The 16686-nt window shown below is 36.8% G+C and overlaps 3 protein-coding genes and 1 long non-coding RNA gene across 8 annotated transcripts in view; all 4 read right to left on the bottom strand.

Annotated features, from left to right (window-relative positions):
• LOC135650479 (transcription termination factor MTERF15, mitochondrial-like) overlaps positions 1-16686 on the bottom strand; it is a 76406-nt gene that overhangs the window by 48402 nt on the left and 11318 nt on the right. The gene's annotated exons all lie outside the window — the stretch shown is intronic.
• On the bottom strand, positions 1049-5497 carry LOC135650480 (uncharacterized). 3 transcript variants are annotated; one of them, XM_065169855.1, is made up of 3 exons: positions 5336-5497; positions 3849-3949; positions 1049-2784 (listed from the first exon to the last, which is right to left on the bottom strand). In XM_065169855.1, exon 3 carries the CDS (start codon positions 2384-2386, stop codon positions 1223-1225), a length of 1164 nt encoding a protein of 387 aa, XP_065025927.1. In that variant the 5' UTR covers positions 2387-2784; positions 3849-3949; positions 5336-5497; the 3' UTR covers positions 1049-1222. The 3 variants fall into 3 exon arrangements, with proteins under 3 accessions (XP_065025927.1, XP_065025926.1, XP_065025925.1); XM_065169854.1 differs by having other exon boundaries at positions 1049-3949; XM_065169853.1 differs by lacking the exon at positions 3849-3949.
• On the bottom strand, positions 6282-9055 carry LOC135650883 (uncharacterized). Its single transcript, XR_010501650.1, has 2 exons — positions 8909-9055; positions 6282-7994 (listed from the first exon to the last, which is right to left on the bottom strand). It is a non-coding gene; the product is annotated as an uncharacterized LOC135650883 (long non-coding RNA).
• Positions 12724-14879, bottom strand: LOC135650524 (uncharacterized). 3 transcript variants are annotated; one of them, XM_065169944.1, is made up of 2 exons: positions 14488-14879; positions 12724-14414 (listed from the first exon to the last, which is right to left on the bottom strand). In XM_065169944.1, exon 2 carries the CDS (start codon positions 14013-14015, stop codon positions 12855-12857), a length of 1161 nt encoding a protein of 386 aa, XP_065026016.1. In that variant the 5' UTR covers positions 14016-14414; positions 14488-14879; the 3' UTR covers positions 12724-12854. The 3 variants fall into 3 exon arrangements, with proteins under 3 accessions (XP_065026016.1, XP_065026015.1, XP_065026017.1); XM_065169943.1 differs by having other exon boundaries at positions 14702-14879; XM_065169945.1 differs by having other exon boundaries at positions 14714-14877.

Below are 16686 nucleotides of genomic sequence, written 5' to 3'. Positions count from 1 at the left end.
CATTCCATAATAGAAAACTTTATACCTATAATGTTGTCACCAAACTTTAAAAAAGTTGTTAGAAATATATTAAACTTAGAAGTTTGAGCTTGACGATCCATTTGATTCTTTTAAATCTTTCTAATAATAGTTTTTCTCCCTTACCTTCCCTAACTTAAAGTTTAAAAGGTTGCCTAATATAATTAGCACTATAACGGTTATATAAGTTAATAATTAATTTTTTAATATCTCTAATCTTATCACTAATATCATCAACTTCTAAAGTTTCATAATAAGTGGTTAAATAATTACTGAAGTCATTTAATCTAGTACAAGGATTAAAACATATATAACTAATTAAATTAATAAAAATAATAATTTATCTTTTTTGATTTTGTAGCCCTTAGTGTCATATTTAAATTATTATCACATTGATATTCTTATAATGCACCAACCATATTAATGCAAACAACTTTAAAAAAAAGTACAGTAACATAATAAACACTAGTCAAAGTATATGTTACCTTTTTAAAAGCTTTTAAAATTTTTAAAAATCTTTCACATAAATTCCAATATTGTCGATATAAACTAACTTTTGTAATATTATTTATAATAAAAATAATAATAATTCTTTATTAGAATTATTAAATGAAACCAAACGCAGGAGACATGTTGGGTCTATTAGATCGCATAAGGAAAATCAAACACTAGATTTAATTATATAACAATACAGATGTGTATCAAATTTAATATATACATGTTGTTTAATGCGTTAAATTAAACTGTTAATTTTGAAGTATGTTTCGTCCAAGCGGCTCTAACATAATTCTTTGAGATGTCTCCCTTCAAAAGGTTTCCTCACTAAATTAGATCACAATCATCTAACTAACAGCACACTTAAAAATACGCCACCACGCCAATTAACATGACCGAGGCCAAGTTGACACTGATCGATCAGCTGACAGAATTAGCTAAATATGGTAGAAACAGAACACAAAAACTTGATATTTCGGTTACACCTTTCTGAAGTAATCGACTTTCCCCCAAACCAATTTCTGAGACATCAGCATAAAAGAATCAGTACCTCTTGTTGCAGAAAAAATAAATAGAAGAAGAATCACCAACATGAAAGTTATACTCCAAGAAACTCTTGTAGAACTTAAATTGTCACAAATATATAATGATTAATTTGCAGTCAGCATGCAATAGCTTGACACTTTGTCTTAAGGAAGCACTTGCACTCCTAGTTTTCCGCAACGACGTGGTGCTTTCCCTGCACAGCAACAACATAGGAATCGTATTGAGCAATAAATTTCTCCTTGCGTAGCAGGAAAAGGAATTTGTTTCTGAACTTCTCTTCAGATAGCTTCGCGACATATAGCAGGTTATGTCCTTTATCCAGCAATTTATTCTCATCAAGAAAATTCATAACTTCATATCGAGGTCTCAACCTCTTCTCCAAGCTTAATGTAAGAAGCACGGGATGGCCAATGATATATGTCAGCTCACAACCAGCTTCCTTCATCAGGAATGTCATCTTATCACATAAGTTCTTCTTTGAGTAACTCCAAATGGATGGATGCCTCCTGAATGCAGCGATCCAATCTGGTAGGGACCACCCAAAGCTCATCAGGGTTGCAAAGGTAGCATCAAACCTGGACCTGCTCAGGGCCATGACTGCTAATAGTGCATGAGGGAACATTTTACAGTCACGTGACACACCCAACTCCTCAACATGTTTGATAACTTCCTTGATACATTTTTCTGTTCTACAAAATAAACTCGGTAGTCTCACCACCATCTGCGTGATGCATTGCTCACTGATGCCACATTCCCTCAAGAGAGATATATTGGGCTCAATCTTTCGAGCCAAGCTAGAAGTAAGCAGAAACATGTTCCTCCTGCTGGCTTTAATTAACCTCTCATTAGAACCAAGAAGTGACCTCCAGAAGTTGATCCTCGGTTGGATGTCACGTAGAAGGAGCACATTCGGACTTGATGAAACCAGCTGAACTATTTCAGTGTCAGAAAATCCCATGTCCTGCAAAGATCTCATCCTGGGCTTCAGGACAGTCTCTGCCTTAGCACACAAAAACCTGGGTTCCCTCTGCATAAGCTTCATGACTTGTGCATTACTCCAACCGCTCTGCTTAAAGAACTCAATGGAAGGACTTGAACTCGAAAGTTCTTTTTCACAGATGCGATCCTTGGCCCTTTTTGCAGCCTCTTTTGAGGGAAGTTCACATGACTCAAGGGGGTCGACCAATGTAAAGTTGGATCTATGATTTGAACTGTGCTCTTTGGCAGTGGAAAAGCTAAACAGACTGCAGAGTTGATAGGAGGAAAGATGGATGGTGGACTTGTTACATGAGAGAAGGCAAAAGAGCCTCTTCTGCACCAAAAACATTGTCTTTTGAGGCAGTATCACGTACTGTTTGCAGAAAAATACAAGATAAGTAGTCTTATTTCTGCCCTCTCCAAGTCCAAATTCCTCTTCTACCTCAAATCAACGATGTTGAAAACTTTCTACTAATCATCTGTCACAGACAACATTCCTTTACCACTCATGTTAATCCACATGCATTCAGTTCCAATCCACCATGTCTTTCAGAGATAAGTCTCTAAATGGTGTTTGAGAGTTGATAACGAGTACCTATGATTAGTTACTCATTCTCATGCTCACATCCGAGCAATTCTCCACCACTGAAATAATGGCATCATATAACACCAGCGCACAGACACTATCTTCCACTTATTTTTATATTGTAGTTGGTGGGTTTAGACACTACCAAGCATCCTATATTCCTGTAGCAATTTAAAAACTATATCAAATGAATCTTCATCAAATATGCTGCATAAGAGTGGCCTATGCATTTACAATGTTGACCGTATACAGACGATACTCATGTTTATACTTATAGGTTGAACATCAATGACTTGCACATGGTACTACAGAATTCAGAATAACAGGAAGATGCATAATGTTTTCTCTAACATCAGATCCACTAATGTCCTATAACTAAAATCTGAAACATTTCAAATGATCACTTCCAGAGTAATTGGTACATTTCATCAAGAATGTAAAGAGATTATCTAGTTAAAAGTCTAGCAAGACTGGTGAGTAGATAAGACACTGTTTAATTAATTACCAAGGGTAATTTGTGAGGTTCAACATGCTAAAAAGGGCATTGTTGATGATGATGAGCAACTTGACATAAAAAAACAACATAGCTGGAAGACCAGAGAAAGGCAATAAATTTTCTGAAAAAATGAATAAAGAGATAAGAAAACTGCCTCAATCAAGAAATGATACTAGTTTATTTGGTTCTATGCTGATAAAGGAACTTAATTTATGAGAAAGATTGCTCATGTAAATAACTTCAACTACTGTAAACAAATTATATGTAGCATGAGCTACATATCATTAATGAAAAAAAAAAACCTAGATCAATGAGAATTTGCCAATAAAACCAGCAAGTGCAAACAACCACAATAATAACAAAAGCCATGGTGTCCAAACTATTCATGATCAGCCATATGGATCTTCTGCATCATTGAAATCTGTGTAAGAAAATATCTGTAGTTAAAGTAAGAGCATTCAAATCTCTTTCTGTTGTTACCGGAAAAGGCCCCTTCAAATCACCAACTAAACCAGCCAATACAAGATTTGACAATTCAAATATAAACAGGCCTGTGTGTTTTGAGGTACGAACAAGTCTCAAGTAGCAGAGATAGTTGCTTTCAGCACTACAGCAGAGAACACACTGTGATGGCATAAAGGTGTAAGGTTATACCTAACCAAATACATTGAGGTTTTGGGTCTATTTTCGGGTTTCGAAATCAAGTCAAATTGTAGTTGTTTACTCAACTTGTAATTTAGATTGAGTCGAGTCCTTTGTATGATTGAGTCGAGTCCTTTGTATCATTTGGGGTTTTGTGTTGAAATTTTCTGATGTTCTTGAAATGGAAACTGCAATGCAGTAAACATAGTAAGAAAACTAAGAGGTATGATGAAGCAAACAATTCATCAAAGTATGTTGAAGTCCAATGCAGCATGAAAGAACAAAGTATGTTGAAGTAGATTGATATTTCATAAAGGAGAAAATTAGAGAAGGAATTGTCTGCATATCTTATATTCCTACAAAGAAGCAACTAGCAAATATTTTTACTAATGAGCCTCAAATATTTTCTTATGTGGATCTAACTAACAACTTAAGAATGATTAACATTTTTGAACTAACTTGAGGGGGAATATACAAAATTCCATAATTAAGCATTTAATAATCACATAATTAAGGGAATTTATCCTCTATTTTGGACCACTCAATCAATATTAAATCAGCCCATATTACAGGAAATGAATTAGAATAAAAAATTGTATGGAATCAATTTCCTTAGTTGTACAGTTAGTAATCAATTTCCTTAGTTGTAAGATAAGAAATTCCAAAAACTAAGCACCATATTTGACCACAGTATCTGGCTACAATCAAGTTACGTTAATCTAAAGTAATATATCAAAATTATTTTTTATAGCCTCCTTAATGGGTTACAATGATCAGGAAATGAGTATGTAAAAAAGATCACTTGTTTCAAGACAGTATCGTTAAAGGCGCTCGCCCAAGCTCGGCAAAGAACTAGCCAATATAAAATAATAAAAAATATAATTAACAAAAAAGCTAGCCATTAAAATAAAAATTAGACAAAATGAGTTTCACCTAATTTCATATTCAAATCATCACCACTAAATATCAAATTACATTTATTTAACTATCGAGAAACCATTAAAGTGCTAAATTATCCAAATCTAATAATAAGATAACTAAAAAAAGAAGATTAACATCAAAAATGACATTTTTCAAAATTATAGTAAAAAATAATAATTCAAAATTAACATCAAAATTAACAATTCAAAATTACAGCAGTCACAAATACAGAAAGGAGGAGTGAGGAGGAGGAAGAAGACGGGGCTGTGGTCTGGGAGCAGCGACGAGGAGGGGAAGAGGAAGAAGGGGCCTGCGAAGGGGGTTGCGACGAGGCGAGGGGTCGAGGGACTGCGATGAAAAGGGGGAAGAGGGAGGAGGGAGGAGGAACGAGAAGGGAGGGCGAGGATGGTGTCGAGGAAGAAAAACGAAGAAAAATTGGGGGAAGAGGGAAGAGGGAGGAAGGAGGAGAAGGATGGTGCCGGGGAAGGGGGCGAGCTTGCGACGAAAGGGGGAGAGGGAGGAGGGATCGGGGAAGGGTGGGGTGGCGCACGTGGGGCGTGGTGGGGGCGGGGGCTGCGATGAACAGAGGGGAAAGAGGGAGGAGAAGGGAGTGTTCGATGGCGAAGGAGGAAGAGAAAGAGAAAGAGAGATACCGGGAGGGGAAGACGCCACCGCCAACTGTCGCTGTTTCCCGATGGAGAGGAAGGCAGCCGTCGTTCACGGAGGAGACGCCGCAGTCGCCGAAGAAAAAGAGAGTTTGGCGGTCGCTTCGATTAGGGCAGGGGTGCGCCGCGGGGGTTTGTGTGGGGTTCGAAATATGACTCGGGTTCGATCCGGATTTTAATCATTCGGGCGCCGGACCCGTCGAACCTTCTCCGGTTGGAATTCGTGGGGCTCTCACCCCACTTATCGGATGCTCGTGTAACAAAACAGTCGATGCCATACTAAAATTGAAATGTCAGATTAAATTATTTTGGTTGCCAAAATAACTAATGCTTCAATGAAGCCACAGTCTTACTATGACCGCTGAGGCACATATCGACCGTCTCATAGGAAATAAATGAAAAGAAGAAGAAAATCTATCAATGTATTATTTATTATTTTAGGTTTGTGACTGTTTCCACACTCGTTCACAATGGCTTGAGAAAATTTAGATTATCTTTCTGAGGTAGTGACTGTTTCCACACTCGTTCTTCCAATTTCTGAGTCAACATCAGTACGAACAAGCCTCCAAGTAGCGGAGAGATTATTTTGCTTCACTTATTTTCAGTTTAGAAGAATATTGGAAGGGTTAAGATTATCTCTCATGTATCGTTTCGATCTCTCTTGTAAGACAAGAGAGGCTCTAATAGAGATAGAGATGGCAGCAGAGATATTAAGAATATGATGAAAAGCTCTCCTGTAAGAAGAGAGGCTCTAATAGAGATAGATATGGCGCAGAGATATTGACAATATGATGAAGAGTCAATCGCACAATATTGTTTCTCCACACATCAATTATTTTCCCACGCATGTCTTGAGGCCAAGTCGCCACCGATCAGCCGACAGAAATAGCTAGCTACCATAGAAACATAACACAAAAGATTTAGAACATCGGTATAAAATAAATGGTATCTTGTGTTGTACGTAAAAGATAATTAGAAATAAAATATCAAAATCAACATCAATCAGTATGCAATAGGTTTACACTTTGCCAGTCTCGACGGAGCATTTGCAATCCTAATTTTCAACGACAACATGGTGCTTTCCCTGCACAGCAGCAACATAGGAATAATAGAGAGCAGTAAATTTCTCCTTGTACGGGAAAAGAAATTTGTTTATGAACTTCTGCTCAGTTAGTGTCAAGACATATATAAGGCTATGTCCTTTATCCAGCAATTTATTCTGCTCAAGAAAATTTATAACTTCACGTCGAGGTCTCAACCTCTTCTCCAAGCTAAGTGAAAGAAGTACAGGATGACGAATGATATACTGCAGCTCACAACCAGCTTCCTTCATCAGGAATGTCATCTTGTCAGATACGTTCTTCTTTGAGAGTTTCCAAACAAATGGGCTCTTCCTGAGTATGGCAATGATGTCTGGCTGGGACCAACCAAAGCTCTTCAAGGTTGCAAAGGTAGCATCACACTTAGATCTGCTCACGTTCATGACAACAAGAAGTGCATGAGGGAACATTCCACAATCACGTGGCACACCCAACTCCTCAACATGTTCAATAACTTCCTTAATAAATTTGCTTTTTCGAACAACAAAACTCGGCATCGTCACCACCATAAGCGCGATGCGTTCATTGCTGATGCCACATTCCCTTAAGAGAGATATATTAGGCTCTATCTTCCGAGGTAAGTTAGAATTAAGAAGAAATCCATTCCTCCTGCAGGCTTTCAGTAACCTCTCATTAGAACCAAGTAGTGACCTCAAGAAGTTCAAATTCGGTTGGATATTATTAAAGAGTATAGTCGGCCATTTTGAAACCAACTGAACTATTTCAGCAACAGAAAATCCCATGTCCTGCAAAGATCTCATCCTGGGCTTCAGTGTAGTCTCTACCTTAGCACGCAGCAACTTGGGTGCCTTCTGGGTAAGTTTCATGACTTGTGCATCGCTCCAACCGTTCTGCTTAAAGAACTCAATGGAAAGACTCGAAGAATTTTTACGACAGGTGTGATACTTGGCAGTTTTTGCAGCCTTTTCCGAGGAAAGTTCACATGATTGAAGGGGGTTGACCACTATAAAGTTGGAACTGTGCTCTGAACTTTCGTATGTGGCAGTGGAAAAGTTAAACAGGCCGCAAAGTTGATAGGAGGAAAGATAAATGGAGGAATTGTTACATGGGAAAAGGCAAAAGAGCCTTTTTTGCAACAAAAACATCATCTTTTGAAGCAGTATCGTGTGCTGTTTGCAGAAAAATACAAAAAAACTAATCTAATTGCTGCCCTCTCTAAGTCCAACTCCTCTTCTACCTCAGATCAAGCACATCCAAAGTCCAAACTAAATATATTTTCTGTATCTGCTTCCAACCAAAAGGAAGTTGAAAACTTCCAGCTGATCATCTGTATCAGATAAAATTCCTCACATAAATCCACGTGCATTCAGTTCCCATAAACCATTTCTTTCAGATTTAAGTCTCTAAATGGTGTTTGAGTGTTGATTAAGAGTACCTTTGATCATTTACTTATTATCATGCTCACATCCAAGCAATTCTCCACCACTGAAATAATGTCTTGATATGACACATGCGCACTGACACTACCTTCCACTATTTATCTATTGTAGTTAGTAGCTTCAGAAACTGTGAAGCACACTATATCCCTGCAGATATTGAAAAATGATATCAAATGTATTTTCATCAAATATGCGGCATAAGAGTGACAATGGAATTTACTATGTTGATTGTATACAGATGATATTCAAGTTTGTCCTAATAGGTACTTCAGCATTCAGATTAGGTGGAAGATGCATAATGTTTTGTCTAACATCAGATTCACTGAAATTACTTATGCTCATGCTCTGCAATGTAATCAAAGAAAGGGAAATGAGAAAAGCCAAGTATGGTTTTGCAATAAACCAAGACACGCAAACGAAACTCGTTGGAAGATACATGAAAAACCAACAAATTGGAAGAACAATCGAGTTCAGAGCTTGTAAGATAACTAAAAAAAGAATATTAACATCAAAAATGATATTTTTCAAAATTATAGTAAAAAATAATAATTCAAAATTAACAATTCAAAATTACAGCAGTTACAAATACAGAAAGGAGGAGTGAGGAGGAGGAAGAAGACGGGGCTGTGGTCTGGGAGCAGCGAGGAGGAGGGGAAGAGGGAGAAGGGGTCTGCGAAGGGGGTTGCGACGAGGCGAAGGGGGGGGGGGGGGGGGGGGGACGGGACTGCTATGAACAGGGGGGAGGAGGGAGGAGGAAGGAGAAGGGAGGGGGAGGATGGTATCGAGGAAGAAAAACAAAGAAAATTGGGGGAAGTGGGAAGAGGGAAGAGGGAAGAGGGAAGAGGGAAGAGGGAGGAAGGAGGAGGAGGATGGTGTCGGGGAAGGGGGCGAGCTTGCGACGAAAGGGGGAGAGGGAGGAGCGATAGGGGAAGGGGGGCTGCGACGAAGGGAGGGGGGTGGCGCGCGTGGGGCATGGTGGGGGCGGGGCTGCGATGAACAGAGGGGAAAGAGGGAGGAGAAGGGAGTGTGCGATGGCGAAGGAGGAAGAGAAAGAGAGATACCGGGAGGGGAAGACGCCACCGCCAATGTCGCTGTTTCCCGCTGGAGAGGAAGGCAGCCGTTGTTCACCGAGGATACGCCGCAGTCGCCGAAGAAAAACAGACACTTTGGCGGTCGCGGCGATTAGGGCAGGGGTGGAGCCGCGGGGGTTTGGGTGGGGTTCGAGTGTGACTCGGGTTCGATCCGGATTTTAATCATTCGGCCGCCGGACGCGTCGATGTTCTCATACTAATTTTTTCTGTCTTATTATGCTTATATTTCAATTAAGACTTCTTAATATGATTAATCATATTATTTCATGTGACAATGGCTCCTCATCGCCACTTGATTATAACAATAGAACCTTTAACAAAAACTTAGATGACTGACATAAGAGGTTGAGAAATGATGAGTATTCGATGAATGAAAGTCCTCACACAATTAAATTTCTATCAATTTATAGGGCTTAGATAATAATTTTAATACCAACATGACATCCATAATTCTATCCTTATTCATACGATATATCATACTTTATTTAAATAGATCAAAAACGTTTAAATGATAGTTCAGCTACCAAGATTTCACATATTACAATAAAATTAATAATAACGTAATCAACATCAATTAAACATGATTGAGGCCAAGTTGACACGAATCAGACAGAATTCGTCAACTATGATAGAAATATAATATAAGAACTCGAGAATATTTTGATTATCTTTATGAACTAATGAACTTGTACCCATTTATATCGATATAAAAGATTTGATATCGTTTGTAGCATGAAAAACCTTATAGAAAACGAATCTCAAAATCAACAAGGATGTTATACTCTAAGAGGTTCCTTCTTCGATAGTTACGGAGAATTCAAATTTTCATAAATTTAAGATGATTCAATAATACAATCAGTACGCAATCGGGGGATTGGATTCAGAAAATGTTAATGTAGAGTTCATAAACTTTTGCTGTTAGATTTTAAATAACTAAACAAAAATAACTAAACTTACAACATGTTTCAGAAGGTATAAATTATATGGCAGACAATTGTATCCTTAGAGGTGGCGAGATGGTGAACTAAGCAGAGATTGGATCAAGGAAATCCATATCAATATGGCTCTTCCACGAGGCAATGGTGAACTAAGCAGACACTTCACACCAATTAACCTGACCGAGGCAAAGTTGACACTGATCAGCTGACAGAACTAGTTGGCTATGGTAGAAACATCTAAGTTTCCACCCCAGCTAACATTTTAGAATTTGAGCGGTGGTTAATCTATTCATAAAATTACTTCGGATGGATGCTAATAGCCATCTTGGCCTGCTAACTTAGTCGCCCATATTTGAACATTAAGTTACCATAGTGCCTCCACCAAAGAATTTTAAATTGATTCACGAGGGAGAACGAGTCATCCATTAGGAGCTAAGGGCGCGAAGGCATTGGAAGTAGTCACCCAAGCCAAGCAACCTCTGTGCTGATTGGTGACTTGTGAGGATGTTGTACATTTGCTGCAAAGCCTGTTGTCGAAGGTGATTCGCTTGGCAAATATGCAATAGCAAATTCCAAGCAAGATAAACTAAAGTGTCAGATACTTTGTTTTTGTTGGTGTAGATGAACTTTTAATAAAAGCACATATTATGAAAGAGAATAATGAGAGATCTATTGCTAACATTAGAATTGTTATTTGCATTATAGATAACTGCTGATGCTATGTATCATATGCCCTGCCGAGTTAGTGAAATGTAAAGGAAGTTTACGACTTTATGTATCCCAAGTAATGCAAACTTAGGTAGAAAAAAGATAGATAACTTATGGATGCATTCAAACAGGAGTAGTCTGTCATAACAACTTTCAAGTATCTTACTTAGATGATGATTTTATCAACCTTTGAGAAAGATAGACGTTTTTTATCAAGACCTAATGAAGAAGGAGAAAAGACAGAAGCAGTTAATGATGTTGCAACTTAAGAGGTCCTTCCCATGATCAAACACGTAAGTGCAAAGTACTCGAGAAATAATTTAATAAGATAATTATTTTTTCAAATTACTAAAGGTTGTTGCTTGTGGTTTTCATAGACCTTTCTAATTAGAAGTTTTATATTAAAGGGTCTTCAGGAAAAAGGTTTTCTTTGATGAACTCGAGATCCTCTCTAGGTGAAATCTTGTTTTAGTCATTTATTTTTTTTTTTTAAATTTTTTTTAAAATAAATAATTATTTCATGAAACAAATAAATCATACCTGAGCATCATGATAAACAGAAGAGAAGAAAAAAAAAGTGACCATCAATGACTTCTGGAAAGGACTTATCAGCAAATTATTAATGCATAACTGAGGACTTGTTGAAAAATAAATGAGGACATAAGCAGCAAATTTTCTGAAACTAATTTGGGTCAAAAACTAATGCCAAAAATGTGAGCTCCATTTGTTTTGTTTTTGTTGTCCAAAATATTCCAAATAGATATATTTTGTCTTTTTAGAACTTTTAAAAAGTATTTTACATTCTTCAACATCATTACTAACTTATAATCAATAGTTGCTCCACAACTATACGACAATCTCCGTTGTCCAATTTTCTCGGTCCTTCCTCTTAGAATCTTTAATTAAGTTAAAATTTTAGTAACTATATATATTACTAAAAAAAATAATGACATTTTTCCTTATTTTGAAGACACCAAAATGATAATACTACATTAGAAGAAAAAAAATGAAGTTTCATAAAACAAACCAAGTTGTACGAAGCAAAAATTACATATACTATTCTCTTGACAAATTAAGAATTAATAGTCTACATTTATATATTCTTTAAAAAAAGAAATCAATATTTTTTTATATTCTTTTAGAACTTTGAAAGGAATTTTACACTCTTCAACATCATTGTCAGCTTATAATAATTAGTCGCTCTACCACCATCCAACAATATTCTTTGTCCACTCTTTTGAATCTTTTCTCTTAGAATCTTTCATTAAATTAAAATTTTATCAACTAAACATATCACTAAAGAAAATAATAATACTATTTTTTATTTTTAAGACACTAAAATAATAATACAACATTATATATATATAAAAAGCTCCATAACTAACTGTAGATATATGCACATTTTATTACCTACCTGCCAATTGTTCTCTTAATACAATTAAACTATTATTATAAAAAAAAACTAAAGATACAACCAACGTAGCTCAAATTAAATAATCTTTCTGAATTTGTGATATATGCTCAATTTGGTTGAGATGAATTCAAACATACACATAAATACCGGAGCGTGACAAAATGCATGGGTCTTAATAATTAAATGAAACCAAACGCAGGAGACATGTTGGGTCTATTAGATCGCATAAGCAAAATCAAACACTTGATTTAATTATATAACAATACAGATGTGTATCAAATTTAATATAGATATGTTGTTCAATGCGTTGAATTAAACTGTTAAAATGGACGTATTGCTCTATATTTTTTAATGTGCGAGTCCGGATGTGACTAGAACAAATATGTTATAGTAACATCCACATCAGTTGTATCCTTTGAAGTATGTTCAGTCCAAGCGGCTCTTACATAATTATTTGAGATGTCTCCATTCAAAAGGTTTCCTCACTAAATTAGATCACAATCATCTAAATGACTGCACAGTTACCGATTAACATGACCGAGGCCAAGTTGACACTGATCGATCAGCGGACAGAATTAGCTAAATAAGGTAGAAACAGAACACAAAAGCTTGATATTTCGGTTACACCTTTCTGTAGTAATCGACTTTCCCCCGAACCAATTTCTGAGACATCAGCATAAAAGAATCAGTACCTCTTGTTGCAGAAAAAATAAATAGAAGAAGAATCACCAAATCAACATGGAAGTTATACTCCAAGAAACTCTTGCAGAATTTAAATAGTCACAAATATAAAGTGATTAATTTGCAGTCAGCATGCAATAGGTTGACACTTTGTCTTGAGGAAGCACTTGCAATACTAGTTTTCCACAACAACGTCGTTCTTTCCCTGCACAGCAACAACATAGGACTCATATTGAGCAATAAATTTCTCCTTGCCTAGCAGGAAAAGGAATTTGTTTCTGAACTTCTCTTCAGGTAGCGTCACGACAGATGCCAGGTTATGCCCTCTATCCAGCAATTTATTCTGATCAAGAAAATTCATAACATCATATCGAGGTCTCAACCTCTTCTCCAAGCTATATGTAAGAAGCACGGGATGGCCAATGATATATGTCAGCTCACAACCAGCTTCCTTCATCAGGAATGTCATCTTGTCACATATGTTCTTCTTTGAGAGTGTCCAAATGGAGGTGCACTTCCCGATTAAAGCAATGATGTCAGGCTGGGACCACCCAAAGCTCATCAGAGTTACCGACATAGCATCAAACCTGGACCTGCTCACGGTAATGACCACATTAAGTGCTTTAGTGTATACTCCAGAGTCTCGTGGGACACCCAATTCATCAATATATTTGATAACTTCCTTTAATTTGTCTATTCTACCAAAACCGCCCGGCATTGTCACCACCATATGCGCGATCCGCTCATCACTGATGCCATGTTCCCTCAAGAGAGATATACTGGGTTCTATATTCCGAGCCAAGCTAGAAGTAAGAACAAACATGTTCCTCTTGCAGGCTTTCAGAAACCTCTCATTAGAACCAAGTAGTGATCTCCAGAAGTTGATCCTTGGTTGGATATCACTTAAACGGAGCAGAGTAGGACATGATGAAACCAGCCGAATTATTTCAGTGTCAGAAAATCCCATCTCCTGCAAAGATCTCATCCTGGGCTTTAGGATAGTCTCTACGTTAGCACGTAGAAACCTGGGTTCCCTCTGCATAAGCTTCATGACTTGTGCATCACTCCAACCACTCTGCTTAAAGAACTCAATGGAAGGACTTGAACTTGAAAGTTTTTTTTCACAGATGCTATCATCAGCCGTTTTTGCAGCCTCTTTTGAGGAAAGTTCACATGACTCAAGGGGGTCGACCAATGTGAAGTTGGATCTATGATTTGAACTGTGCTCTTTGGCAGTGGAAAAGCTAAACAGACTGCAGAGTTGATAGGAGGAAAGATGGATGTTGGACTTGTTACAAGAGAGAAGGCAAAAGAGCCTCTGCTGGACCGAAAACATTAGTCTTTTGAGGCAGTATCCCGTACTGTTTGCAGAAAAATACAAGAAAAGTAGTCTTGTTTATGCCCTCTCCAAGTCCAAATTCCTCTTCTACCTCAAATCAAGGATGTTGAAAACTTTCGACTAATCATCTGTCTCAGACAACATTCCTTTACCAATCATGTTAATGCACATGCATTTAGTTCCAATCAGCCATTTCTTTCAGAGATAAGTCTCTAAATGGTGTTTGAGAGTTGATAAAGAGTACCTATGCTTAGTTACTTATTATCATGCTCATATCCGAGCAATTCTCCACCACTGAAATAATGGCATCAGACAACACCAGCGCACAGACACAATATTCCACTTATTTTTCCAATGTAGTTGGTGGGTTTAGACACTACCAAGCATCCCATATCCCTGTAGCAATTTAAAAACCATATCAAATGTATCTTCATCAAATATGCTGCATAAGAGTGGCAAAGGCATTTACCATGTTGATCGGAGTAGGAAAACAGGGGGCGGGGACTGTGATGAAGAGGGGCGAGGGGCTGCGATGAACGGGTGAAAGAGAGAGGAGGGAGGAGAAGGGAGGAGGAGGATGGTGTCAGGGAAGCTGGAGAGCTGCGACGAAAGGGGGAAGAGGGAGGAGGAGGGAGGAGAAGGGATTGTGCGACGGCGAAGGAGTAGGAGTAAGAGAGAGATACCGGGCGCTGTACCGTTCGATGACGGAGAGGAAGCCGCAGCCTCCACCGTTCTCCGAGGAAAACCCCGCAGCGATAAGAGCTCGACGGAGGAAGATCCCGCCGCTGCTGCCGCCGTTCGAGAAGGAAAACGCCGAGTCGCGGTCGCTGTGGAGAAGGAGACAGTTTCACCTCTGCATTTAGGGCACGGGTGCGACTTTCAGAATGCCGTTCTCATCTGGTTCAATCGAACCAGATTTCCAAATTGACTTGACTCGGGCTCGACTAAACCTTAATCAGGTGGGCGCCTTGGCCGCACCATGATGAACTCGACCGCCCGGTGTCGTCAATTGCTTCCGCCATCGGAAGAACTTTCGTCAACCTATCATTGACGAAGAAAAATTACTTTTTTATTGAGAATCTAAATCAGTGAGAATTTGCTAATAAAAACAAACAAGTGCAAACAATAACAATAAAAACGAAAGCCATAATATCCGAACTATTTATGCTCTCTGTAAGAAAACATATTTAGTCAAATTTAAAGCATTCAATTCTCTTTCTATTGTTAGTAATACATTCTCCTTCGAGTCACTAACTAAACCAGCAAATATAAGATTTGATAATCTAAATATTGGTAGGACATTTTGTTTTGAGTTAAGAACAAGTTTCAAATTGTCGAGAGAGTGGCTTTTATAGATGTAAGGTTTAATCTAGCCTAAGTAAATTGATTTCAATTCTGGACTTATCATTTGGCAAAATTTAGAATAAAAAATCGAACCCCTAAGGTTCGGTTCAAGTTTGATCGATTTTGATTCTAGTTTGAACTGATATTTTTAATTATTTTTTATTTTAAATATTATAATAAAAAAATCATAATTTTATTTTTAAATTTTGAAAAATGAATGTAGTAAATGTGTAATGATATAATAAAAATTAATATAAAATTATGTAAAATTATAAATATTTAATCCCTTCCTCTAATATTGGATATTTCAATCATCCTTTCAATTGATATGTTTAATATGAGATAATTATCCTTGTAGAAGATGTATTGGTTTAGTTTCATCGTCTTTGTCTATTAATGCATACTTAAACATCAATTGATTCGATTCGAGAGTCATACTCAATCTAGTTTCATGTAGAACGCATCTTTTGAAGACTCACTCCATAGGTACCATCGACACTAAAATTGTTAGTATTAATCGAAAATGTTATTACGTATCATATCCATTGTTCTAGAATAGAAAACTCTCTACCCATAGTGCTATCACCAAACTTTAAAAAGTTATTAGATACATATTAAACTTTAAGTTTTAGCTTGACAATTCCTTTGATTCTTTTAAATCTTTGTAACGATAGTTTTCGTCCATTGCAAATTTTATTATCTTTGCTAGTTTGATCCATGATAAGTTTCAAAGGTATCGTGTTGTCTACGATAGTTAGCACTATAAAGGTTATATAAGTTAATAATTAATTTTTTAATATCACTAATCTTATCACTAATATCATTGACTCTTAAACTTTCAATAATAATATTTTATCTTTTTTGATTTTGTAGCCATTAATGTCATATTTAAATTATTATCATATTGATATTCTTATAATGCACCAACCATATTAATACAAACAACTAAAAAAAATGTACAGTAACATAATAAACACTAGTCAAATTATATGTTACTTTTTTAAAATCTTTTAAAATTTTTAAAATTCTTTCACATACGTTCCAACGTGGTAGATATAAACCAACTTTTGTAATATTATTTATAATAAAATAAATAATAATTTATTATCTTTAAATAATTCATATATATAGAATTTCATCAGATAGAAAAATCCATAGAAAATCTTTTGGATCTTTTATTATTTAATTTATAAAATCTGACTTGTTTTTTCGTTCCTTGTAAATGACCCATAAGAATGAAATAGTTTACCTTGTTAGGAAAAGAGTCGGCATTAAGAGGGGGGGTGAATTAGTGCAGCGGTAAAATACGTCGGTTCTGAAATAT

This window comes from Musa acuminata, chromosome BXJ3-10 (genome assembly GCF_036884655.1).
Source record: "Musa acuminata AAA Group cultivar baxijiao chromosome BXJ3-10, Cavendish_Baxijiao_AAA, whole genome shotgun sequence".
Classification (NCBI taxonomy): Eukaryota; Viridiplantae; Streptophyta; class Magnoliopsida; order Zingiberales; family Musaceae; genus Musa; species Musa acuminata.
The sequence above is the reverse complement of the archived record's forward strand: the minus strand, read 5'-3'. Positions and strand labels throughout refer to the sequence as shown.

Excerpts from the sequence above, each read along its gene's own strand:
- LOC135650480 (XM_065169854.1), bottom strand. The coding sequence starts at position 2,386 with ATGTTTTTGGTGCAGAAGAGGCTCTTTTGCCTTCTCTCATGTAACAAG.
- LOC135650524 (XM_065169944.1), bottom strand. The coding sequence starts at position 14,015 with ATGTTTTCGGTCCAGCAGAGGCTCTTTTGCCTTCTCTCTTGTAACAAG.